Source organism: Triplophysa dalaica, chromosome 18 (genome assembly GCF_015846415.1).
Source record: "Triplophysa dalaica isolate WHDGS20190420 chromosome 18, ASM1584641v1, whole genome shotgun sequence".
Classification (NCBI taxonomy): Eukaryota; Metazoa; Chordata; class Actinopteri; order Cypriniformes; family Nemacheilidae; genus Triplophysa; species Triplophysa dalaica.
In genome coordinates this window covers 19,775,543-19,802,958 of record NC_079559.1, presented here as the reverse complement: position 1 = coordinate 19,802,958, position 27,416 = coordinate 19,775,543, and the positions used below count along the sequence as shown (strand labels likewise).

Here is a 27,416-nt window from a genome sequence, read left to right as displayed (position 1 = left end):
AGAAAATGTGAATGAGGAAAATCAGAACAAACAGAGAATGAAAAGATAAATAAGTGTTATTGATACTTCTAGAGTTTATTGGTAACTGTGTTTACTTGACTAAACAGCAGGAGTATTAGTTTGAACCAATGAACTCTTGAACTCAATTCAGTCTGAAAATCTACCAGAAGAATAACGAATCCACTATTATATAATCCACTATTAAAACAGTTAAGCATTTATTTGTATAATTTTAGATGTAGACTACTAAAAGTTTGGACAAACTTGCCTGAATGGTCTGATCAACCTTTTTTATGCAGCGCTGATGTCTAGCATGACTTTAAATATTGCTGTAAAGGTGATTTGAAACCACATCAATGTGACGATGATGGGGTTCCGTCCCCATTCACTTCTAAACTTGAACAGAGGACATTTTCTTTCAAAAACGTGTGAAAATATAAGAGACGCTGATGGTGGTTATGTGGTGTGATGTTTGAGAAAGTGGAATTAAGAACGGATGGTGGCTAAAATCAAAACCAATCATAAGTCACAAGAGAGGAAGTGAAAGTTTTCTAAAAGGATTGGGGCTCTGATGTCTCCGTGTGAATAATCAGGAACATCAAACTAAATTTGAGGAGTACCTTTAAATCCAATCTCATACTAGAGAGATTTGATTTCCCAATTGCACTTAGAGATCCTTCCTACCAAGTATTTAAGTAACAACCCCTTATCTTCACTCGCTAATGCAGACTAATGTATCTACCAGATCCCACTTTTCTGCAAAGAACAACGTCTTGTAGTGCAATCCCAAAGAGGTAAAAATCATGTGATCATTTTAGCATATTGGTATGTTGAAAAAAAATCAGAACTCCATTGCAAATGGCACTTTCACACTTATTCCATGTTCCTGTGATGGCTGTGTTACAGAATGCAGTTTTCATTGTAACACTTATGTTCCTGGGAGTTTTGAGTGCTCACTCTTCTAATAAATGTAACTCTATTGCATCGTCACAATTATTTCATGTTCCTGTGATGCAGTTTTCATTACCCATGTTTCCATCCATGGCTTTTTTGCGAAAGAAGGTTTAAAGTCTCAAAATGTTTAGCTGTAATACCTGCAGTATCAGCTCCGACCACGCCCCTTCCTCCTCAAACACCTCCCCGCACTCTCTCACCGGATTACTAGTTAAGGACTGCACTTCCCAGAACTCCACATATAATCAGCACTCACCCATGCATCCTCTTCAGGTCTAGTTGTTTCAATATTATATTACTTTAATTATTTTATATTAAAGAGATACTTACTTCTGACTCCTGAGGATGTTACCTGTTTATTGTTCCTGTGGATGTTTACCTGTTCCAAGTTCTTGTGGATATTTTCAGTTACCTTATAAAGTGCATTTGAGTTACGTTGGTGTTCATCATGTTTGTCTTCAGTATATGTATCGTTACAGAAGACCTGACCTAAAGGAATCACAATGTCCACATCACCATCTCAACCGGATACTCTAGCCACTTTGGCAACAACAACTTCTACATCCACCCAATCCCAATATTCCTGCACCGATGCCCAGTCCCATGGCCTCACCCATCAGATATTCCGGCACCGCGGAGTGTCTTATATTATCTCCCTCCTGACCGGTAAAACCCTGGATTGGGAGACATTTGGGAGACTGGTGGGCCTCTAGTTACATCCCTAGATATGTTTCTGTCACATTTAGGGGAAGTATTTGGCCAGTCTACTTAACTTCTGTAAATACAGGATCAATTGTTGCTGTTACGGCAAGCCAATGCTTCCGTGGCATACTACGCCATTCAATTCAGGACTCTCGCTGCAAATAGTTGATGGAATGAACCTGCCCTGTTAGCAGTGTTCCGACAGGGACTTAACACTGATATTCGGTCACTGGTCACTTGCACCGACTCAGTCAGTCTGGAGAAACTCATCCAATACTCTGTACGTATTGCCCAATGACGAGCAGCCTGTCCCAGTACCAAACCCGCTGTAGTTCCTCCGCAACATCCCATCAGACCCTTCTCGTACCCTCCACACCAAATCCCTATGAAGCTTGACTCATCTCGGCTGTCACGGGAAGAAAGAGCCCGCCCGCATTTTCAAAAAACTATGCCTATACTGCGGGGGTCCCGTACACATGATAGTCGAATGTGCTGTCCTACCACCACGAACTGCGGAGAGAATGATCTGTTCTCCTACCATATCTTCCAAATTGTTGCTCCTTGATGTTGTGGTGATTTCTCCTCTTTGTTTGGTCTCAGCACAGGCCCTCGTAGATTCGCAAACTTCTATTGTCGATCTATAGCAAATTTCAGCACACGGTCCAAATCTCTGTCCTGGAGCCCCGAAGCCCTCCAAGCACTGGAAACCCTCAAAGGAGACTTCAGTACTGCACCCACTCTCTGCCTCCCTATCCCAGACCTCCCTTTCATCGTCAAAGTAGATGCATCTACCTCAGGGGTGGGTGCAATGCTCTCTCAGCGGCAGGGGAGTCCCCCATGCCTCCATCCATGCGCCTACTTCTCCCGGAAGCTGTCCTCGGTGGAGCAAAATTATGACATCGGTAATCGGTAACGTTTGGCCATAATACTGGCTTTGGAAGAATGGCGTCATTGGCTGGAGGGAGCGAATGAAACTTTCACGGTTATAACCGATCATCGCGATCTGGAATACATGAAAGAGGGGAGAAGATTGAACCCTTGACAGGCCAAATGGCCGTTAATCTTCACTCGCTTTAACTTTATGGTTACCTGTTGCCCAGGAACCAAGAATGTCAAAGCCGATGCCTTGTCAGGTCAGAACCCAACCCAATTTCCCAATTTGGATTTTTCTCCTACAGTGACCATTCTTCCTCCAACCGCCTTCCTAAGCCCCATTTTATGGAAAGCTATATCAGGAAATCAGTACCAACAATCACCGAGCTCCACCGAGAGGTCCTGGGGGAAGAACTTTTGTTCCGCTGGTGGCTGAAGATGCCTCGGGATGTCTCCCAATTTGCCAAGGGGTACTCAGCCTGTGCCATCTCCAAAACTCCCCGTCATCTACCTGCAGGAAAACTTATGCCTTTGCCCAAACCACAACGCCCTTGGTCCTATATCGCAATCGACTTTCTCACTGATCTCCCTTGATCTAGTTGCTGTAGACAGATTCTCCAAGGCATGCAAATTAATCCCACTACCTTAACTTCCAACAGCCTTTCAGATAAAATTTGGGTTTATGTGATCGTATTTTCGTGATCTGGTAAGAACTCTAGAGGCTGCACTAGAGTTTATTGATGATACAGGACAACCACTAAGTAGAACATTACAATAGTCAAGTCATGAGGTCACAAATTCATGAATAAGCTTTTCTGCGTCAGCAACAAATAAACAATTTTATAATTTGGCAATATTTCTAAGGTGGAAAAAGGCTGCTTTATTGACATTTGAGATGTGATATTTAAATGACAGGTTGTTATCTAATATAACGCCTAGGTCTTTAACTGTATTTGTTGGAGTAACTGTGCAGCCTTCAATTTGCAGGTTGTAATCTGAGATATTCTGTTTTAGTGTTTTTGTTGCGATAAGTAATATTTCTGTTTTGTTAGAGTTTAAAAGAAGAGTTTAAAAGAAGGAAGTTAGTAGTCATCCAATGTTTTATATCTTTGATGCACTCAGCCAGTTTGGATAGCTGGAAGGAATCCTCTGGTCTTGATGAGATATATAGCTGAGAATCATCTGCTTAACAGTGGAAGCTATTTCCATATTTTCTAATTATGTTGCCAAGGGGCAGCATGTATATGGAGAAAAGCAAGGGTCCTAAAACCGATCCCTGAGGTAATCCACAATTTACTTGTGTTAGATTCCCATTTAAATGGATATATTGATATGTGTCAGATAAGAAAGATCTGAACCATTGTAGTGCCTGTCCCTGAATACCGGTATAATTGTGTAAACAATCTAAAAGTATTTATGGTCTGCAGTATCGAACACAGCACTAAGGTCAAGCAGGACTAAGAGTGAGATGTTATCAGATGCTATAAGCATTACGTTTGTGATTTTAACGAGCGCAGTTTCAGTGCTATGATGCGGTCTAAAGCCAGACTGAAATTTTTCATGCAAGTCATTATTTTATAGGAATGAGCACAACTGAGTGGACACTACATTTTCTAGTAAGGGAGATTTGAAATCGGCCTATAGCTTCCAATTTCATTGGGGTCTAAGTTTTTTTTTTGTATTGTGCACTTTTATTTTAAAAGCACTGAATTGCAATACAAAAATTGCAATTTTTACAGCAGTATTTCCTTTACATAGTAACAATTTTAACTTAAAATATTTCTTGTAAATGTCAACTTAAACATTATTGTAATTAGTAAAAGTTTATAATACTATTTCATACTTAATAGGTAGTTATTTAGGAACTAATGCAGGACGAATGGTTAGTGCTCCATTTACACTGTAGTCATCACTGATAACTAATAAGGAAGAAAAATTTACTAAACAGTAGGGAACAGCATACTGATGTTTAAAGTAAGTAACAATTAGTGATTTATTACTTATTTAATAGTTGTTCATAACAACGCAATGCTTTATGTCTCCTGCAGAACTATACAATAACTAAAACTCATTTAAACTAACTATCCAATAACTACTCACCAACAGATGAAAAATTTTTTTTGCATTTCTATAACAGTAGTAGTGATAGTGGCAATAGTAGTGCATTCCCATAATAGCAGTCCTAGCAATAGTAAATAAGAAGAAATGTCCATTGCTTGATTGTTGTGATGGTCAATTGTGAATATGATTGTTTATTAGTAGTTACTTCATAGATATTTATGTAGAATCTGAATTATTAGACAACTAAAAGTAGTTCTTAAGGAGGAATGAGTGAATTTGAAAGCTATTGATTAGTTGACTATTACGCAACAAAATGCTCCTCCATACTGATTAGTTAACACATCTTCCTTGGTAGATAATAGAGCAGATGTCAGTATTAATGAGAATTACCTGGTAGTTCTGCAGGAATTCCTTCTTACTTACACATTAAGTAAGAAACAGTATTCTAAAATGTAACCAAGTAATCAAATGAAATATAAAACCAAAGCTATAAGCCAAATCCAGAGCACTAATGTTGTGTACTAATCCAGAGCACTAATGTTGTGTACTAATCCAGAGCACTAATGTTGTGTACTTTTTCATATAGAAGAACAAGTTATAGCGATTATTGTTTTTATTGCTTGTTCATAGACGCTCTTTCAACACTCTTTCAACGTAAAGTGTAAAGTGTGTCATGACTTCGGTCTGATCGGCCCGGCTTGGTTGTCTGTGTGTTTGAGTGTTTTGTTTAGCCTGTGGGTTTTATTTCACAAGTGGCAATATGCATACCTGTCATTGCCTTGTTCTCCCGCCCTTTCGTAATTATCTCAGTCCACCTGTTGCTTATTCTCTTGCTCAGTGTGAGACTGTCCAGTTACTGTTGCGAGTGATCGCCCCATCTTGTTTAGTCCAGTCCAGTCTAGTAATAACAGTGTCACGTCACCATCTGCCCCGGTCTTCCTACCGGCACTTTCCAATGCCCAGCTGCTGCACCCCACCCTCGGCTGCCTCATCGGCTGGGTCTTTTACCATCTGCCTACACCTCCGCCCCTCACCTCACCAGTGTGTCTCTTCGCTGGTCGGCCAGTGGGACTCTACCCTGCTGTACACACAAACTGTTGGATTTCTTCCCCTTAGTGGAGTGTTTTGCTTGGCAGCACAGGATTCGGCACCCTGCCGTTCACACAAACTTGAACTTTTGGATTTGTAGACCCTCATCAGCTCGAGCTGTTTTGTTCATAGATGAGCCTTGTTTTTGCCCTATGATCATTTCATTGTGATTTTTCTTGTAATAAATATTGTGCCTGGATTTTATCTCCGGACTCTTTCCTGACAAAGTGTACTGTATTTAAAGTTCATTTAAAGCACATCTTTAAACCACTTAATTATTTTATGCAACTTTTTTCTTTATCTTAACAATTCATATAAGGAGAACACAATTTCTTTATTATGAGTGAGTGCTTTGGGCCAGTCCTTTACTGTTTGATGAACATTATAATCAGAGAGATCTTTATAATGCCCTTAAAGAGAACTCTATACAGATATACGGATCTAATATAATGTGACATGTCTGTTTTGTTTCCCAGCTCTTAACGTTCATAAAACAGACTACTTTTACATGGACTGTTGCAAATATGAAAATGTTTTCATACTTTTTGTTGATTTGACTCTTTCAGAATAAGAAGACGTATAGGAGAACTCAGTTTACTCTCTAGCCGCCCATGTTTAAACATGTTTTCTGCATTAGCCTTACGGCTGGGCCACACATACTCCGTGTGCAGTACGTATGCGGTATGTACCCTTCTGCGTATGTACCCTTCTGCTTCCACACATACTACGTTTATATCTCGCTAGCGGTCTGGGTCTTCTCTGTGATCAGTCAACAATTGGTATTTCCGATATATGATTGATTGAAACGTAAGTTTTTAAAAATGGTTTATGAAACATGCTAGTTTTATCACTGTGATTCTCTGTTTTATGTTTAGAGCGGGCGGTTGATAGATATATCTGCATCTGCATCCACCGTAAACTTCCATGGTGTATCCAGATAAAAAAACATGATTTTGAATTAAGTGTAGGACAACACAGAAATACAATTATAAACCTTTTCAGTACTAAACGCAATAGCTGAAAATAATGTACTATTTCAATAATATTTGATCTGTATATTTTGATGGAAGGATGGTACTTCAAAACACTTGATGCTGACGGGAAGTTATATCAGCCATTTATTTAATAAAAAGAGTTTAAAAATAATTGACCATCCATTCCAGTGGCCGATGAAACTGCCTCCCATGTCTTTTCTTAAGCATTCATGTCTTTATAAAAACAGTACTGGGGGTCAAAAATCACTTTCTATTTCTCTACCTCAATAATAAGCCACGTATTATCCGTCAGGTACTTACTAGACCACCTGCTTGTCACTATCTGCATATAAGCACCTTCCTCACGCAATATAAACACTGTAGAGTATTTGTACTACACAACATTTTAAGCATCTTTTATTGCTTAATTTAACAAATAACAGGTAGTAAACTTCATTTATATGCATTGATGGTGAAATTATTGCATTTCTGTGTCAATTCGTGTTTATTTTGAGAGGGCCCTTAATTGGATGTTGGAAATGGGAGCTGTCCTTACATCGTTGATTGACTATTAATATAGGTGGTTGACCATACAATAACAAGAAACTATTGGAAAATGTTCATGACTTATATAGTTCACAGTCTTATCAAAATCACTATACAGTTTGCGCCATTATGTCAGGAAACGTCTCTTTGCGCTATGCTTTCGTATGTTAAGAATTCCGTTTGGCTTGTTGGTGTTCAAAAAAGTGACAGTGGTGCGCAAAAAGGAGAAATAAAGTAGAAAGGGAAAACCTTGAGGTTAATCTTTCGGTTAAAAATCCCAAACTAACCAACTACTTCAGTCCCCTCTGTGACCAAACATCCATGCCCTAGGAAATTCCTGGGTGCAGCGGCAATACACATTTAGCATCACCCACCATCACAGATCAACGTGCTTTATATGTTGAAGGTGAGTTAGCAGCAACAGTAGGTTATTGTGCTTATAACAACCAGTTAGAAAGCAAGGGTTCGTAGCGGTTTTCGCTGCATGTTGTCAAAATGAAGAGCTTATCTCACCAAATATGTTCTCCACCAGATCACATCCATGAAATGAGTCATTTAAAATGTCAATTTCAGTGAAGGAATTAGTTTAGCTCGAAGGAAAATATGTATAATAATCGTTATTAGATAACATATTTTACAGTGTCTGATTAGTAATATGAAGTATAACAATATTTGTTTGCATTCGATCAGTGAATGCATCAATGATACTATAAACTTTATGTTATCTCATGGCCATAAATAACGTTACTTTATCAAACAGGATTTAGAGCAAAGGTAGCATAACCAAACCACAGTTAAAGGGACCACAGTTAAAGTGATCAGTTGTGAGCGTGAGCACAGAAAACCCATCACAAATGAATATATGGTTGTTTATTAAAAACTACTCTACATGGTAAGCATAATGACGATCTCATTAACACAATCAAATACATGAAACACAAATGTGTTAGGGAGCACGGAGAGAGAAAGATAGAGAGAGCGAAAGCATGGCAGCGATCAGATAAAAATCATCCTTAACAAAGAGGCACAAACTTAACGCAAATATTCTATAAATAGAAACGGATACTTGCGAGCTCTGTGCTGGATGTATCCGTATGCGCTTGGAGAGATGGAAATGTTCAAATGATGTCAAAATGCGGTCCTGCTGAAAGTTGCGGGCCTCGGCCCTCGTGACCAGCCAGGTGGCTCGTCAAGGTGTGCGAGGCATTGTGCGAAGTCCATTGTTCCTTCTATTTCCCCAGTGAGGGAGAAGGGCAGTCTTCGAGGAAACGCCACAAACCAGTTTCTGATGAGGGCAGGTATCGAGCGGAAAGCCAAGGTCATGTGAGTCCAGATAGAGGGGAGGTGAGAGGAAAGGTCCAACCATGCTTTTCAGGGAGAGAACAACTTGAGGAAGATTAAACCTTAACTAACTGACTGTCTGTGTCCTCGGTCGATGTTTAACTTCATTAAAGGACATGCCATCCGAGTTTGAATCAACCAATAATAGTTGAGAAGGGAAGAGTTTCATTGTCCACCCAACAGCTAATTTGTATCTTCATGACCTCCTAGCATTTTTACAAAATTCAAGTCTAAATAATAACATAATGAGTGTAAGTTGCTCTATTGTCACACAATATATAAACAATGAGGAATTGAAAAGACAAATATCATGGACATAATATGGACAGGTTTGAATTGCATCAAGTCATCATTCATTCGGAGGAACGAATACAAACCTGAATTAAACTTGTCTATCTAACAGTTACAGTTAGATACAGTACAAGCAGAAATAAATCTGCCTGCCTCCATCTCAAACACCTCAATTCATGCTGCAGGTGGTAGCAAAACACTTTGCAAAAAAGTTTAGTTTAGGTGTGCTGCCCGCTCACGGACCTCATAAACAAACTGCAAAAATGATTTAAAGTTCATTGTGCAGTATTATTAGCTTCATTCATTAAAACGGGATTTGTTTTGCGAATAAAAGAAAATAATCAAAAATAATTATTTTAAACAAAAATGATCATTTTACCTAAACACCTTATATCAGTAAAGAAAAACTTTTAAAAATAGTATTTTAATATTTTGTTGCGGCTGTTTACTGTGTGTGGTAAATGCCCATCCAGGATATCTCCTAGACCACCCTTTTGCACCTGGCAGGAACCGGGCCATACACAAAATATTTCTTGGTGTCACACATGACAAGATAATATTTACGGGTAATATTGAGGCAGCATCTGTTTTGCCCAACTGTCAGGATTCTACCCCTTTCAAACCATTGAGTCACTGGAACAAAAGTCTATTGTAATTAAAAAAGCTGGATTAAGCATTTTATTAGGGAATTTAAGTATTAATTAAGTGTTTATGTTGTGAAAGAAATAGAAATATCAATGTGTAGATTTTTACTGGTAAATTAGCTTGACTAAGAGTATTATTATTTTAAACCATCCTCAGACCTTTATTAAAACATGGTAAAGTGTTGTTTATGGCAGGGAAAGTGTGCAGGTTGTGGTTGGCCTCTTAAAATTAAAATCTTGAGCATCACTTATGAGCTAATAAGTTGGAATACATGCTAACTTAATGGAGAAACGACAGCTGAATAAAGTAAAATTAATAACGTCATCAGAACCGCCAAATTGATATGCAAATCAGGTGTTAAAGCGTCCCTAACACACAGGGTTTCTGCCAATCTGTTGTTGTCCCAATAACACCAAAATAATTTAAACAGTTTTAACAATTAAATTAAAACAAATTATTAGTGAAAATATGTCCTTTTCCTTTGTGCAGTCTTTTATTCTAAATATATTCTTGAAACTTTAGCATAGAAAACATGCCCATTGTTGTTTAGTTTCTTTTGTTGTTGCCTGTTCTTGTGATAAAATTAGTGAATTCTAAGGTGAACTGATTATTGTGTAGACGTATGTTGAAAAATAAAACAACATGAAACAATTGGGTCCGTGTGTGGGATTAAAAGCAAAATGCTCTTTTAATATATTTAACATTTTGTTTAGAAAAACAAAAGTGCAGTGTGTGGTCAATAGTAGTGAGCTCTATGCTATGAATTATTACCTCCCTCTGGTGGTCACACAGAACATCAACAAAAGTCTTTCCTCCCAAGCATGGGCAATTCCATGCAAATATAAGTCCAAGCCCAGATATATGACAGTTCGGGACTATGCAAAAGTCAACTTTAATATGAAAAAAAAGTTTTCAACATAATGATCCATCAGATGTCAGTATCTGATGGTTTAAATATCCATGTGAAATTTTTTAAAGCATTTTTTTGTATACAAGTAAGTGAATTGTCACATCCATATTCCTCATCCTATCATAAATATAGCAACGATTATATGTTCTATACAGAGCAACTTTCCTTTTGTTGGTAACATTGCTTCTTGTTTGCTTCTGTTTTATTCACAGAAATACTATAAAGTATGTTGTCTCTCAAAAACAAGCATGCTCTTTTGACACATCCATCATTTTCCCTCTTTTAAAATATAAAACCTGTGTATAGATTAATATTTTCTGATGTCTGGACTCATCAGGCGTTTAGTAAAATATAAACAGATGGCTTATTTCAAGTTCTGAAAATGTCACATCCATAACTGGAATTGCCCTCATGTCTTTTGTGAAATGGTTTGAGTTTTTGCTAAGCCTATAATGCAAACTTCTAAATGAACCTTGCTCTATTATTTCCCAAAAAGTTTGGGCCCTTATAAAACGGATTCAAACAAACCTTTAAAATCAGTCTCAGCTCGTTGGCTGGTTTGGTTACTCTCAGGCGGGTTTTACAGAGGCTGGTCTTAGCTGATAGGCTGGAAGGCCAGCTTGAACAAGGTACTTTCCAAGACTAGAAAAGTCTAGGACTAGCCAACCAGTTTGGCTAAAGCCAACTAATCTGTTTGCGACAGCAAAATCCAGCCATAGATCACATGATCACATGAAGGGTGAGCTTGCCAAACTCTCTAAAATAAGCCTGCTGAAGCAGCTAAAACAAGCCAACCATGTTGAGTTAAAGTGACGGACCTTAAGAATGAACCTCAATCACTTCAGATCGTCTTGATCTTAAACGTTACTTATACAGCAACTAGAATAATAATTTCACTTTACTTATGTTTAGGAATAAATAATATGTTCAGAAGGACACACCACTTGTGCAATAATCGGGATGCATTCATCTGCACTATATACACTGTACACCTAACATGAAATCCCACAATGCATTTCACCTGGAACTGTCAGTTATTTAACCGAATACGCTAAACAAGCATAAAATATGCAAATTAATTTGACACACTGAATATTTACTGATAATCATAAAGATGTTTATTTGCAACAGAATAGGTAAAGAGAGTCTTACCCTACACAGAACGAGGATTTCATGTTCATATCACGCATTTCTTATTTTTAAATACGTCAAATATTTCACTCCGACACTCTATTGTCCTGCATCAGAGCATGAACAAACCTCTCTTGCCCAAAAATATACAATACAGTCAAGTGAAACATGCAACCCTGAACACACAAACGTGCACACAAAACCCTCTCCGTCTACATATAGTTTAAGGTGAAACATATATACAACAAATATCACAAATCTATCAATTTCTTTTGTTCAATACAAAGCTACAGGAAAATAAACTGCGTTCTAAATATCTGTGCTTCTGAATGAGAGCTCTATTGTGGGTGTTTTTAATGAAGGGCAGCATATACATCAGACTAAGAATCACTTCCAAGTCATCATAAAACCCTTCAAGCGAAAGTGCATATCTTCGAAGCCGCTGAGAAAAGCCAGAAACGCATGAATGAAATCATTTCTTAGTTATTTCACACATACACGTAGGAAACCAGTCCTAGGTGCATTCCCACTTAAAGCGTCTCATCGTGTGGACTCTATATATTGAAAGGCTCTGCAAACGACTATTTTTATAAACCAAAGTTACATGTCTATGTAAAACATTAGCAGTTTTCAAAGCATAATACAACACGTGGAAGAGGAAGGTGATGTAGGAATGTGACTATAATACGCTGACTGTCATAAACAGCACACACTCCTATATAAACTCCACTTCAAATACTAAAGATCAAAACTTATAGTCTCCGAAGTATCAGAGGAGTGGACTTGACTGCAAAGGGTCCCAAAGCTTCAAGTGACATCACGTCAAACGTCTCATCTGGCCCCTATTGTACAATGCAACTTGACATCATTCTCTCAGCCAACCAGCAGAGGCGTGTCAGGAGGGTGGCTGGTTGGGCATCTCAGTGGCGGGGGGACACGACGGAGTGAGGGCTGGTACTCGGGCCCTTGTATCTATCTCTAGCGTGTTTCTCGCAGAACATTTCCTCTTCCACCCAGAAGTGGCCGCGCATCTTTAGGTTGAGGCCGCACTCTGTACAGGTGTAGCATTGTGGGTGACGGTAGCGATCGTCTGTGATCCTAACAGCCTGGGTCCTGATAGTGAAGAGAAAAAAAAAACAAATCTATTAAATGAAAACGGACGAGAACAGCTTTTGCTTAGAAGCTAAACAAAATGTTTGATAAAAAAATTAAATAAATGTTATTGTATCTTACACAATACTGGTCCCACATTTTTCACAGGAGTGGTACTTTTGCCCCCCAGAAACTGTGGGGCTCGGGGGGCTCGGCGACAGTTTTCCAGGAAAACGAATGATAGCCTCTGTGAATAAACAAAACAAAAAATAAACCAAAGATAGAAAACCTTCAGTGACTGAAGTAACATCATGTCCCTTCCACCACCATGTGATTGGGAAGATTTTTGAGCATGAAACGCACGGTGAGTGAGACTCTTCTGACCCAAAGTCTGCATATTCAGACATCGAAGAGGAATATGTTGTGTGTGTTGATCCAAACGTGGATAGATAATGACATTTTGTCTTATGAGTGATTTCTCTAAAATAGGCTTAGACTTTTTCATTTGCGTTTCGCATATCCTGGTATGTGGTGTGTGGGTATGCCTTCATGCACATGCATGGAATTTGCATGCATGCGTGTGTGGTCTTATATGCATGCATGTGAGCACACGTATGCGTGCACTTACGCAGTGTGTGTGCGTGTGTGTGCATGCATGCATATTTTGAAGCACGTGTATTTGTGTGTATGCATGTGTGTTTTTGTGGATGCACCGGTGATATCTAGGGAGGTGTGTGTGTGTGTGTGATGTGTATTTTAGTGTGTGTGTGTGTGCACAAGTGTTAGGGCATGTGTATTTTAGTGTGTGTGTGTGTGCACAAGTGTTAGGGCATGTGTATTTTAGTGTGTGTGTGTGTGTGTGCCCTTGTCTTACAATTGGACAGGAACTGCTTCAGACATCACAACATTTTAATGAATGAGTGAAAAGTGCAAAAAACGCCTGGAGAACTGGGGTCGAAAAAGGCTCCTGAATAAAAACTATGTACATGAAAAAGACTTGAAGAACATACTGTAGTACATTCAAAAAATGTCTTTAAGTCTGAAGTCCTAGATTCTTTCGTTCACTAGTTTTTTGAGAATGTTTTGAAAAAGATTCAAGCGCAGATTGCGCGGTACGCATTTGAACTGCTCTCGTGGTACTTTAATGCGATATTCCAAACAATCTGTGTGCCCAACATTAAGTTGGATGCGGCTGTTCCTGAAGTCACTGATTAGTTTATTCAGGTGTTTTATATCAGAGTTGGGGCTAAACTCGGCAGGAAAGTGGATCTCGCGGGCCAGAGTTGAGAACCACTGCGCCAAAGGATTAAAAAGGCTGGCGCCTTGTTAGACTGTTTGCACAAACATTCTTCTTGACAGGCAATATGAACACATCACGTGTTTACACACACGGGACAGTTTCACTGTGTAATCCAGCCGAAGGTCATTTAGATAAGACCATTAACCCAAAAGCAACACTTGGATGTTTGGAGATATACTGGTGTATAGATGGTTTCATCGGAAGCACAAAGTTAACTTCCGGTCTGTTGATCGATCTGTGTGTCGCATTTAAGTTTAGCCACGTAACAGTTTTTCTACTGTTGACCCAAAATAATACTGGCTAGACGTACTTTAACTTGCTAACTAATGTCATTATCTTGTTATTTCTTATTTCTGAGGGAATATTTGGGTGAACTATCACTTTAAGGTTTTAGTTTTTGAAAAGAAAATGTTACAGTAACTCAAGAACATAGCTGTGAAGTCTTGAAATTGAGACCAGTTTACTTTCTTCTTCACCTTGTATATGATCACTCTGCTTTGTTTTCACAGTTACGTTTGTAAAATTGTGAATTGTTTTTAAACACCAAATCTTTAATGGACAGGAAATAAGTGTGGTGTGTATCACCTTTCTCATCAGCCTCGAGCACCTCTTGCAACATCTTGAAGGTGTTGGACTGCCGAGGAGCCGCACGGGACTCCTTATTCTCCTGAATCATCTTATACACCTCAGAGTCTCTGTCAAATCGCTGCATGGCAAAGTCCGAACTGAGAGAGTGAGACAGAAAGGGGGCAAGATTGACATAATGAGACTGTATTTTCACGATAAAAAAATTCTCAGTCTCATTCTATTTAGGTAGCATCACTTTGTTTACAGTGAAATCCGACTGGTCCTGAATCCTGCACCACATGTCTATTCTAAATATCAATTTTTTTTTCATAGGCTGAGATTTTGAATTTGTGAGGGATTTCACTCTCAGTGGAGACCGAAAGATGACTGGAAACGGGCCTGTTTAGGATATGATGTATTAAAAGAAAAAAAATTACTTTCTTCGCAAGTCTCCTCACAACGAACACATCTTTTCACAAATGACATGCTGCTCTTTAAACTATAGATCTCCTTTACAAAATGGGATGTTGTACAAGATGGACTAACTGTCATATTAAGAAGATGTGCAATATTGAAAATCTACTATTTATGTGATGCACTGCACTTTTTAGCCTTTTTGCTACGACTTGCCCTGTGCAACAAAACTTTAAACCTCTTTAGCTCTGGCGATATGTCCAAAAAAAGTTAACATCCAGCCCTGAATCTCCATTAAAAAAATTGCGTCTGGGTTTCTTTAGCATGTTTTATGAAGATGATATTAATGAGCTGTTTAGTGTATTTACAGTAGCCAGCCAACAGGAGGTTTATGGCCATCTGGTTATATTATGCATGAGGCTGTCGTAAACGCTCTATAAAATGCTGTTTTTATTTTACACAACATTCCTCTTGCAGATGGGCATCTCAATCCTGCATCACACCCATTGGTTCACTGCCAAATGGCCAAGACATTCACCCTGGAGGAAAACTTCTGACATCTGAGAATGCTTAACATTGTCTCCACACACACCCATATAACACACACAAACATCTGCTTACAAGTGCTTTTCCCTTCAAATGCACTCAAGTGTGAAGAACTCAAATGTGAATGTGCGATGCTACAATGCACCTGTGTGAAAAGACCCGTTTAAACACTTAATCCGGAAGCTTTTCAGCCAATGTATATTAAGTGTCAACATGGCATTACTGTAAACATCACTTATGGAATCCCATGCGAAAATTACCATAACTATCCAAACAAAACGCATGATATCAGCACATCAAAAGTGCAATGCATCACTAGTGCATTTGGACATAGCAATACAAAGAACGCACGGGCGCACAGTGCATGCCATGTCATAACGGATGCGGTAACAGATCCTCTCAGTAACCATGGCCTTGGCAAATCGCGTGCCGTTTGCTCTTTGAAAGCAGGGTTGTCAAGGTTGCTTTATATACCGAAGACATGACAAATGTTAAGAAACGATTAACCAACAGACACAACTATCAAACAGGACTATTGACCTTAAAAGAAGCAAATGCTGCACATTTTGTCACTAGAAGAGGTGGAACAATAGACAACCAGAGCCAAACAGATTTGCTTTGAGTCTGTGAGGGTTTCAATGTCCAAATAGTGTCATGAGGGTTCATTGAGTATCAGGGTGTGGTTGTCATAAGAAACCGGCATTACTTGTTAACATGTCAATGTGTGTGTGTTTTAGAATTCATGTGAAATGACAAGACGACGTTATTTTCAAAACATGAATGAATAAATTACATAAAAGAATGATGCATTTGAACATGCAAATAAAAAGGAAAGAAATGGAGAGAGAAACTGAGCACATTGTAAAGCTCAATCTCAAATGTAAATGTAATGTTTAGATTCGCCATCTGTACGCAGAACATGCTTCAAATTGAAACCAGACAGAGTTTACGTTTTCCCAGTTCCCCACAGGGCTGACGCTTGAATTCACGGGGTCGGGAGAATGTTTTATGGGTGGGCCCTCTTCTCTGAGGAGTAGCTTATACTATTGCGGGATCTTTTTGGGGTCCACAGTCACAGGGCACCCAGACAAAGTTCCTGATTCATGGTTTAAATAACTGTTGCAGTCAAAAGAATGCTTGTTTTTGTTAATCAATGGACTTTTACAGCACTTCTTACAGTTATTAAGATTGATCACAAAATTGCATGCAAACATATTTGCCAGAACTTCGATTAGCATCTTAAAGCTCACTAAACATGTTTGAAACAGCGCAGTCAAAACAGTCAACATCAGCATCACAATCTTAAAGCACTTAGAAGAAAGCACAACATTAGTCTCAGATTACAATACCCCCCCAGAGGACCTTTACATGCTTTGGGTTTGAAGAAAAGGCTGAACATTTTAGGACTTACCTCGTACAAGCAAACCCGAATTCCTTTGCAACTCTTGTTGTGGAGCCTATAGTGACAACTGTACACACAGCCAGCAAACACACACATGCACACCTCTCTGTCGAGTTGTTGAGCCATACGAAAGCTGAGAGTTTCGGTCTGAAAGGTATGAGTTTGGGCTACCACGTATTGGTTGACAGCTAAAGGGGGCGTGGTCAACAAAATGGATAGGATTGTATTGGTTAGGCAAAAAAGGGGAGGGGTGCATGGACGAGTGAGGGGGCAATTAGGGGCAGACATGATATAATACTTTCTATAAAGAAAAATAGGGAAACAAAAGACAGACAGAGATTTTCAGGACATCTGCCAGGTTGTGACTCACTCAGAACAGTCGACTGGATGAAGCCAAAATAAATCCAGAAACGACAATCTGTGCGCAGTTTTTTTTCCCAGTATAAAATTGAACAAAACTAATAATCACACAGCAGAACAGTTAACATTCCCCATGTCTACAGCAGGCAAAACATCACACAGATAATATTGAAAACTCCTCAGCTAGCATAAAAGAGCAGCGTTTGATCAATGGCGTTCGTGTACCTGCGGCGTGGGGAACCGGATAGTTCTCGATCGATGGGGCTGTGTGGAGAGTATCGTCCGGGTGGAGTTGGCGTCCGACTGGATAAGGAGTTACTGCGGTAATCCACAGGTGAGATCTCCTACACACATCATAAAACAAACATGCTGTCAGAAATCAAATTCAACCCCATGACAGGAATACTTCACAAGTGTGTGTTGGAATGTGTGCTCAGCTGATTTCTGTGTAATCTTCCCCATGTCGAGGCACCTGCAGTTGCTAAAAGATAACTAGGGTTGAACAACCTTTACACTCCAAAGGGCAAAAAAAATCGCCACCCTTGTTTCGTAAATGATAAAATCCATAAATGATGTCATTCTGGAGAGCACTTTTGCACCTCAATAAATTTCACAAGTTCTTCAGTAGACCATTGCAACCTGAAACTCCTGCAGCAAAACTAAATTTGCAGGAATGGTTGAAAAACTTCTGGACTCATCTGAGGTCGCATGCATGACAACAGACTTAAAGGGACAGTTCAACCGAAAATGAAAGTTCTGTCATCATTTACTCATCCTCAAGTTGTTCCAAACCTGTATACATGTGATTGTTCTGCTGAACACAAAGATATTTGGAAGAATGTAAGCAATATTGAGTTCTGAGACATTGTTGACTACAGAAGAAGGAAAAAATACAATGGAAGTCAATGGTGCACCAGAACAGTTAGCTTTCCTTCATTCTCCCAAAAATGTTCTTTTGTGCTCAACTGAACAAAAATATATTAGGGTCGGGTCAACAGACTTCACCATGGTGAGCCGGCATCGGGATTCCAACAAATGTTTCACTTTCGTCACGTGAATCTCGCTGCTCTGTGCTTCAAATCAGCTTTGTGAACAAATATGAACAAGGCAAAGGGGCACATAAGCTCGCGCAGCACAGACTGGCCTGATTTTATAACTATAAGACTCATGTCTGCGCAGCCCACATTGAATAAAGAAGATGAATGTCTGCGCAACCCGCGTTGAATAAAGAGGATGCGTGACTGTGCAGCCTGCGTTGTATAAAGACACGCGTCAGCGCAGCTCGCATTGTATAAAGACATGCCTCACTTTATAACACCGCAGTGCGATGTCAGCGTCCAATTGGATAGACATCGCCCAACCTCTACTATGGTATTCAATGATGTCCCAGAACTGAAAAGTGCTAACATCCTTCTAATATGCATTTAATAATTTATACAAGGGGGAGTAAATGATGACAATTTTCATTTTTGGCTAGAGCATCCCTTTAACAAGCAGATTGGAGCACTGACTTTGAATAGCGACTAACTGTCAATCTTAAATAACTACCAAAATAAAAGTGACTCAAGACAACAGGTGGTGGTCAATATCAGATGCTTCACATATGAGACGCATTCCCACACATGGCCCAACACGTCATGTTTTTCTCAAACCAAAAAATCGTCACCCCGAGATGAAAAAGTGTTTCTGATTCTGACTAAAGCTGAAAGTATGCGCATCTGTCATCGTCTCAGCTGGTTCTGGTGTCTTTCGACTGTGATCTCAGAGCGATTTCTTGGTTGTGGAGATTCTAGCACAATCAATTTCGGATGGAGTCTAAGTGAACACGCAGAAAGCCTTCCGTGCGAGCCTCGTGGAGCCGCTGATGGCCTTTTCTACAGTATCTGGTGGACGTGTGTGCTGGCAAAGACAAATGAGGGGGCTGGAGAAAAGCACGCTCGCAGATGTTTGGCCCTAATGCTGATGGATGTTATCCTGGGCAAGTCTTCTGACACCAGCTGCACGAAATTCCCTATTCAGGCCTTTGAATACAGGAGGCTGTTCCCAAACCATCTTGAAATGACAAATTCCACCTGGGGCTGTTTGGCTCCGTCCACCAAACTTGACGAAAGTGCAGCCAAGAGCATTTCCGTCCGCTCTGAAGCAATTATCAACCGCTGTGACGATCTGATCCACTGCACGGACGTTTTGAATACCAGCAGAGTACACACGCTGCGTTCTGTAATGTGCACACCTGCATTTTAACTCACTGTAACGTCATCTATCAATGACATAAAGCCATGTAGGTTAACTGGGAGAATCAACCCAAGGTCACAGGCTGGATTCCCAGCGAACATTTGATTTTACATGCATGTGGGCTAAATATGTGCTATGTTAATTAAACGCATGTTAATCACTCAAGTCTTTCCATACAATAACAACCAAGAAACATATTCATCAAAATATTTGATATTTGGTTTACCTAGCGTTTAAAACCAGTTTAAATCTGCACTTAACTGCTTGTCTAGGATCAGTTTCTTCTACCTAGATCAATACTTTCACTTCGGTCTCCTTGATCTTTACCATTAATTTGATGGGCAACTAGATCTGCTAACAGGGCTACGTCATTCAAACGCAATATATATGTTGAATGTCGTTGCTAAACGTTGGTATTAAATTGTTATTTATACATTGTTAGTGAACCATTTTCTATATTGAGGAATAACGTCAGAGAAACTTAATGGGAACGTTCATAAACATTTTGATTGCTGTCTGCATTGTTTTGCTGTATACATACACATGATTTATTATTATATGTTATCATGTAAAGACATCGATGCAAGCACAAAATATTGAATTAAATGTATACACCACTAGGGGGAGTCCTGAAACAGGACATCTTTTGGTTTAATTTTGATGTTTTTTCATGAGTGATTCACTCATGACTGTCAAACTTCCTCTGAGCCAAAACACGAACGTGTTTATTTGAATCACTTCAGGAGGAAAGTGCTCATTCTTCCTTCATACAAACATATCACAGTATAGTCTAAACTTCTGCTGGATGGCAGAGATGGTGTCCATGCATTAAAACAGGAACATGATGGAAAATCACACCCATCTGTGTGTCATTTTGTTTGCTTGACTACGCATACATTTTTGTTTGTTTGACTATCCCGAATACTATCACATTGTATTGCTCTTTACATTAAATGTTAAATAATTTCCCAAAATGACATGCGTGTATGTTTGTGTAAATGGACTACAGTGTTTGAAGGACTCAAACTGGTTGAATGATCAGTGGACACAGACCGAGTATACACACTTTACCCAACACACACAAAGGGAACTATTGGGAACACTAAAATTCACTTAAGTGCAAAAGCAAACATATTCATACATATACTGAAGCTCCTGTCCTCCACAACTCTTATTACTGCCACAAACCAGAACACATTCACGAAAGCTTAAATTCATAAGCGGTGTTTGCTAAGGTGACAAACACTACTCACCGATGTTTAAACAAACTTAAAAAAACCTATTGTTTTTTAAAGAGAAGAACAGAACCGAATCCAATCGTATGTATAGAACATTGTATAAATTGTTATGTTATTTGAAAGCTAATTGTGAATGGTTAGAAATCAGGACTGACCCTTTGAAAGCCCCACAATTCTGGTCTAAAACAAGTGAGTCAATGCGGTTTCTTGACACATGGCTGGCATACACGAGGGGAGTTTCTCTGACACACAGGCAAATATCTGGCCATGGACAGTGCCAAGCGCTTCTCCATCACAAAGTGAAGTAGACGGAGCATAACCCGGTAGAGAGTTCTGATGCAGAATCAATCATGAGGTCATGGAGAAACCGTCAACAGAGAACACAGTGAGAAACTGAACCTGGGTTGAAAATAGCAGCTGCAACAATAAAGTTCTTCAAGTGCATTGCCACTGTATACAGCAGTCATCCTCAATTGGTGGGCCAGATCGGGACATTTCGTTTCATCCGGAAGGCGAGAAATAGCCTAATAAACCATTTAAAACATTTGACTATTTCAGTTGTTTAAATTGAGCCGCCAGTCTACACACCAGAGGATCACATCACACGCTCTCTCAGGAACATTTATCTAATTGATCTTTAGCTGCTATATCCTCTAATATCCAAATTTAGCGCCAAGAGCGCTTCATTTTGACCCTGCTTACTAAAAACAGTAGTGCACGTGTCAGAAGTGCACGTTCACGTGTAGAACACGCAGAGTAGGTAACCTGACAATAAACAAATAAAAGTAAGTATTTTGACGGTTCAAAAATCTACTGGAAGAGTAGACGCTATCCTATTGGCAGAAAAGGTCGCTTCAGAAGACCTTTGTTAAGCCTACAGAGCTGCGTCGAGCAGTTCTTTGATCGATGGATGCACTATTTGAGCTTCAAAAAAATCAACACCCGTTCACTCCCGTTCTACCGCTTGGAAGAAACAAATGATACATAGTATAATAACTCTGTTTTTCTTCTGAAGAATAATCCAGTCAAATTCAGTTAGGATGCCTTGAGGGTGAGTATAACATGGGGACATTTTGATTTGGTAGTGAAATATCCCTTTAATGCTCATTTTGGGGAAATTGCATAAAAAAGATGAAAATAAAATTTCTACAAGTGAATAAAAAATATTCGATCAATTGTCTAAAATTTGTTGTATTTCATAAGATGTGTCTTTATGGTTCGGTATAATCTCCCAAAAGAGCAGACATCCGCTTCTTAAAGCAAGATGAGATGTACACATGTAATCTTAATAAATCAGATCATATAGGCTGTTTCTCAATTCCAAGAACGCAAAGAACAGACTTGTGTTCTGGTGGAGACCGGTCTTGTGAGGCAGCCTCGGAAGAGCCAACTTGGAAGGACGCGCCGCAGTGACTTCTGGGACTTCAAACTGATTCCGTATGCGCACAGCTGCATTTGATGGATCCTTGATATCCAGAACACATCCAGGTACTTTCATGCGTTCCCTGTTCTTGAGTATTGGAACCGGACTTGAGCGAGAACACGAGGACACAAGACAGCTTAAAAACGCATATTGAGAAGAAAATGAATAGCACATCACTCATCATTAATAACACAAGCTGCTAAAGGTCATATTCATGTCTATAGCACAAAAAAAGTTTGAGACAAGTAATTTAGGGGCGTGTTTGCATCCTTAATCCAAGTTTAATAGAAATACTCCCAGACATAGTAACAGATTTTACCTACAACTACAAAAATAAAAAACATGTTGTTGGTGAAAAACAGGCATTTTCCAGGTACATGTAGATGAAAAGATTGATTAAAAACCAGTTCACAACCTGTTCACAACTCGGCGAAAACTCACTGTGCTGGTACAGTGTATAACCTGCTTCCAGACACAGTGCCCATCAACAGAATGCAGTCAAGAATGCGATAATCTCGCCAGGAATGTAGTCGCACCCAAACAAAAGCAAACCAGGAGAAACAAACACACATGCATAATGGGGACGCAGGAGACGGCATATGCAATGTCACCACTTCATTAAACAGCTCTATATTGACCTTGTCTTTCTGGCGATGCCGTGCAAATCCAAACAGGTCATTAGTTTCTCTGCTTGACCATTTTTAAAGAGTTGGCCAAGTGTTGTACTTTGCAAAGGGTGCATTCCCTTCTTGCCCTGTGTATGTGTGTGTGAGGATGTAAGCTGTGTTTGTGTTGGACTGAGGTTATGAGAAGGAAAGGAAGTCAATTTGCAATCACAAGCTTTCCTCAAGTCTTTCCTCCGGCTGGCACAATTCAGTGCCTCTGACTAGCTTTCATACACTGCAATCAGTGCTTCAAAACATCTCCAGGACGGGACAATACATAAACATCTACACACACACGCTCACATACTGTATTTTACCATCTGCATGAGGAAATACCTTACAAAACTATTGTTTTGATACAAAGGGTAATTAAGATTGCTTCAGGCTAACCCTAACACAACTCTTAAAGGGACAGTTCACACAAGAATGAAAAATCTATCATCATTCATTCACCCTCGATTTGTTCCAAATCTGTATACTGTACATTTTTTTTATTCTGATGAAAACAGAGAGAGATATTTGGAAGAATGCTTGTAACCAAGCTGTTCTTGCCAACCAATGACTACAATAGTAGGAAAAGTTACAATGGAAGTCAAAAAGTCCCCCAGAAAGGTTTTCTTTTCTACATTCTTCAAAATATCTTCTTTGTGTTAAACAGAAAAAATACATTTACAAAGCAAGTTTTCGTACTATAATAGTCAATGGTGGCCAATAACTGTTTGGTAACTGTAATAATTCTCCATAAAAGGAAGGAAGGAGGCGGGAACCGGCAAACATTTTAACGTTTAATATAAATAATAACAGCCGGCGGCCCCTCACGGCCGACCGTTGGCGAACAAAACATAAATACACTAGAAAACAATAGAAAATAAATACATATACAAACACTTCGGGCCCGGACCTCTTTCATCGACGGTCCGGTCGCTCGTTCCTTTTATATGCTCCCTATCTCCTACATGATTTGATCCCGGTGTGCGCACAGCTGGCGCTAATTCACAACTACTCACCGGACTTGAACCACGGTCTCGGCCCGCCTACTCTACTACAGTAACAAGCATTCTTCCAAATACTTTTCTCTGTGTTCATCAGAACAAGTACATTTATACAGATTTTGAACAACAATTTTCATTTTTGGGTGAACTATTCCTTTGACAGCTCCTTTTCTTTTAGTGAGTATTGTTAATGTTTAATTGGTCCAATCTGTGGTAGCCAAGTTACCACAGCACCCAACATTTAATATAGTTAAAAGTAGCTATAGTAACTATGAGATTTTGATGGAAACTATGGTGACAATAAAACATTTATGCAAGGAAACAAGGATAACACATTTTACAGTTAATTATTTACAAGCACCTAAGACAAGTAGCTCTCTAGTGTAAGTAGAGCAGCCATAAAAGTGTAATTGATAAGATGGCAGTATAATTCATGATCAACACAGTTATGCTGCATTCTCATTTACCCCACAGGAAAAACTAAGTCTGCAGATTCCATGTTGGTCGGCCCATGAGGTAAGTGATGGTCAATGTTTTTCTTCACAGAGCACCCCCCAAAATAATAACAGCTAAGCTACTTATAGCTTTATATATTCAAACATTATATGGTTAGAAAGGTCTAAGACTCTAGAATACATATTTCAATGTTTTTTAGAATTAATTATGCAGCAAGAGTAATTGTTCATAAATTACGAGAGTCCATAAATTATATTGTGCTTACTGTCCCGCCATCAGGACATCTACATTTACTTAAATATTTTGCATGTAAATTCTTATCATGGCATGTTCAAAAAGGGCGTTGCCAGTTAAGAGGATTTATTTTGATATAATACAGTAAAATGATTTACAAGAAATGTACAATTCGCTGCTCTTTGTTTTGCAGGATTCCGATTTATTCCTTGATTTCTATACCGCCATCCATAAGCACTACCAAGCATTACAAAGTTCTCACAGACAGAAGCTGCACGAGCTGCACGACATGAGTAATACTCCGACTATTGTGTCTCAAATGTTGCATGACTCTTTTAATGAGGAACGTGCACAGAATAGCCCATGACTAGATTCAGGCCACTTTTCTGATGTTTTCATTTCCCTTAAAGCTATTCCCCTTTATGAGCGCTTATTATAATGACGTGCTACGGGTTTGTTTAGGATAATAATGTAGAAACCACACACACGGTGCCAGGGATAGGACGCGACGACTCACCCCCACATGTAAGCCATAACATTTCTGTTTGAGGCTCCAGGGCACATGATTAATATGGTGTGCAGAATATAGTATGACTATGTATCAGAGGACGCAGTGTTGCCTAGGTACAGGAAAAAATGAACACTGGGCTCTTTGAGTTTGGGCAGTGGATCCAGGGAGCTTATTGCTGCGAAATGTGCAACAGTTTTGGAGGTGTAGAAAGTTCCTACTGAGTGGTGAGAATTTCTAGTTGCATTTATGATTTACAAGTGTTGTAGTCTGCATTTGTCCAACTACGCTCTTCAATGGTTTGATAGAAGCAATGCATTGTGGGTACTTCCCCAGTGCTTTTAACTCTTATAACAATAATTCACAACACATCTGCTGGTTTGTGCACCAATGCAAACCTCAAATCTGTAGTGCTTGAATGTTGTAGACCATTTCAAACTAAATCGAACCTGTTGATGCTCCATAAGGATCAGAATACATATCAACCTGTGTGGGGTTCGAATCTACAGCCTTTGAGCTACCAATCCAAATCGTTGACCACTAGACCACAACACACCCCTGGGATTACATATGAAAATGAAGAAAAACGAAAGTTTTCAGTGTATCAATACCGATGGATGCAAGCAATTTAACTCCTGCATGCCAGGCAAAGGACAAATATACTCTCAATGTTTATCTCTTGTTTTGTCTGAGGGTCAGTAATACAGTAATACTCCCTTTACAAAATAATTAGCAACATTAAGAGGAAATGAATTTGGTAAATACCACATATGGCAAATTACTGAGGTCCAAGCAGATGCAAGTTGTGAGGATTTTTAAGGTATTTCTTTTAGCTCTGGGGATGGAATTTTATTACATATATCTTGTGTCCTTAGTTTGCACTGAGGTTCATACAGTACGAGTTAAGTTTGGAAATTACATTCAGAAGCTATTGGTACATTAGACCCGTGCCCAAAGGTTTATTGGCTTTTACTTGGCAATAAACTTGAAATCTTTAGAAATTAAATCAAAATTCTTTTAATAACACCAGGAGTCTCTATATTATATTTTGTGATGGAATATAGTGCAAACTGGACTCAGGCCAAGGATGAGTTTGCAGTTACGTGCATTGTTCAACAACAAAACATCTGATCTAGAAATGTGGGCAATCTAACAGTATCTACAGGGTGAATCTTAAAAAGCCACATACAACACTGCTCTTCTGTTTTCGACCAAAGCCAAAACCTGACAAATCTCCCAGACATGACGTTGGGCTTGATTGATGCCATGTACCCGTCTGCTTTATCCAAACTAGTCACATCATGTCATAGTCCGAATGAAATGCCATGTCATGTCCATGAGCCGGACAGGGGAATTAGCATCAATACCCAGCTGCAAATAAATCTGTATGTAAAGCCAGATGCCAAAGGAATATTTTCCAACACGTTCAAGTCTACCACAAGGAATTCAGATTGCTCGGTTTCACACAATGGTCATAATCACTGCAACCCAATAAAGTAATCTCAGCATGCATGGCAAACTGGACACAGAGTTAACAGCGCTTACTTTCTATTGAAATGTGTTACAGTGGTCTAACTGTAGCCGAGAATCAAACTCATTAGGCATCTGGTATTCATTAGGACCTTGTTAAAGCTGTGGACTTCATCATCCATTTATGTTCGCCAGCCTAAGAAATGCCAAATGAGAGAGGAGACAGAAAAACTAAGAGGGTGATACCACAGTCTCCACTGCTCATCATCTCTAACCATCCTTAAATTTCTGAGGGCTCATCTTTATTCCAGTCAGGTTCCAATAAGCATGTTCGAAGAACTTTGATGTATAAAACTCTCCAGCTTGTCACAAAAGTTTAACAGTATGTTGGTATCAGTTAGCTGTTGTGAGCCATATCCAGTATCAAAGCATGTAACTTGAAACGATCTTAAAGGTTGCAATGATACAATGTCGTTTTGTGACATGTATCCTGTTTTATATCAAGGTGGAAGTCATTTTGTTTTTGCATCTTGAGCCCTGTGGGATTTTTATGTGCTCTTCAAAGAGCTGGGCTGGTTATTCATGCTTTCCCTGATAAAAAGCACCCATGACAACAAAGACAGGCATGTGGAATGCGATACACTGTATCACAGTTTGATACAGTGAGGATGAACGGGAAAGAGTTGTAACTAAAGCATCTGGATCAGTAGATGACAGATGCTCAAACAGATACACTGAACCCATGTATCTCTCCACATCTTATTTTCTAAATCACTGTCATAGTATCTGTTACCAAAGATGTTGCTATGACCTCTAAGGGGTTTAGGTAACAAATTATTTTTGTAATCCCTGAACCTTGTTCACCTTCCTTTCTGATGCTGAAGGTGTCTCTAGCCGTTATACGTTACAGACAAATGAAGAGACCATTTCTGAAACCGAATGTACTATTTATACGTACGTCTAGGTAAAATTATACTTTTTGTTTTACTCTCTGAAC

General features: G+C 39.3%; 2 protein-coding genes across 2 annotated transcripts in view; both read right to left on the bottom strand.

Moving 5' to 3' along the window:
• The window catches only part of fgd (faciogenital dysplasia), a 40,131-nt gene extending 31,584 nt beyond the window's left edge, over nt 1–8,547 (bottom strand). Inside the window, exon 1 of the mRNA XM_056772962.1 lies at nt 8,266–8,547. The gene's annotated coding sequence lies outside the window, so the exon portion shown is untranslated. The remainder of the gene's footprint in view (nt 1–8,265) is intronic.
• Nucleotides 8,548–11,481: 2,934 nt separating this feature from the next.
• The window catches only part of pdlim2 (PDZ and LIM domain 2 (mystique)), a 52,478-nt gene continuing 36,543 nt past the window's right edge, over nt 11,482–27,416 (bottom strand). Inside the window, exons 7-10 of the mRNA XM_056729701.1 lie at nt 17,424–17,542; nt 14,495–14,634; nt 12,751–12,856; nt 11,482–12,630 (exon numbers count right to left, since the gene is read on the bottom strand). Coding sequence (XP_056585679.1) covers nt 12,438–12,630; nt 12,751–12,856; nt 14,495–14,634; nt 17,424–17,542 — 558 coding nt within the window. The 3' untranslated portion in view covers nt 11,482–12,437. The remainder of the gene's footprint in view (nt 12,631–12,750; nt 12,857–14,494; nt 14,635–17,423; nt 17,543–27,416) is intronic.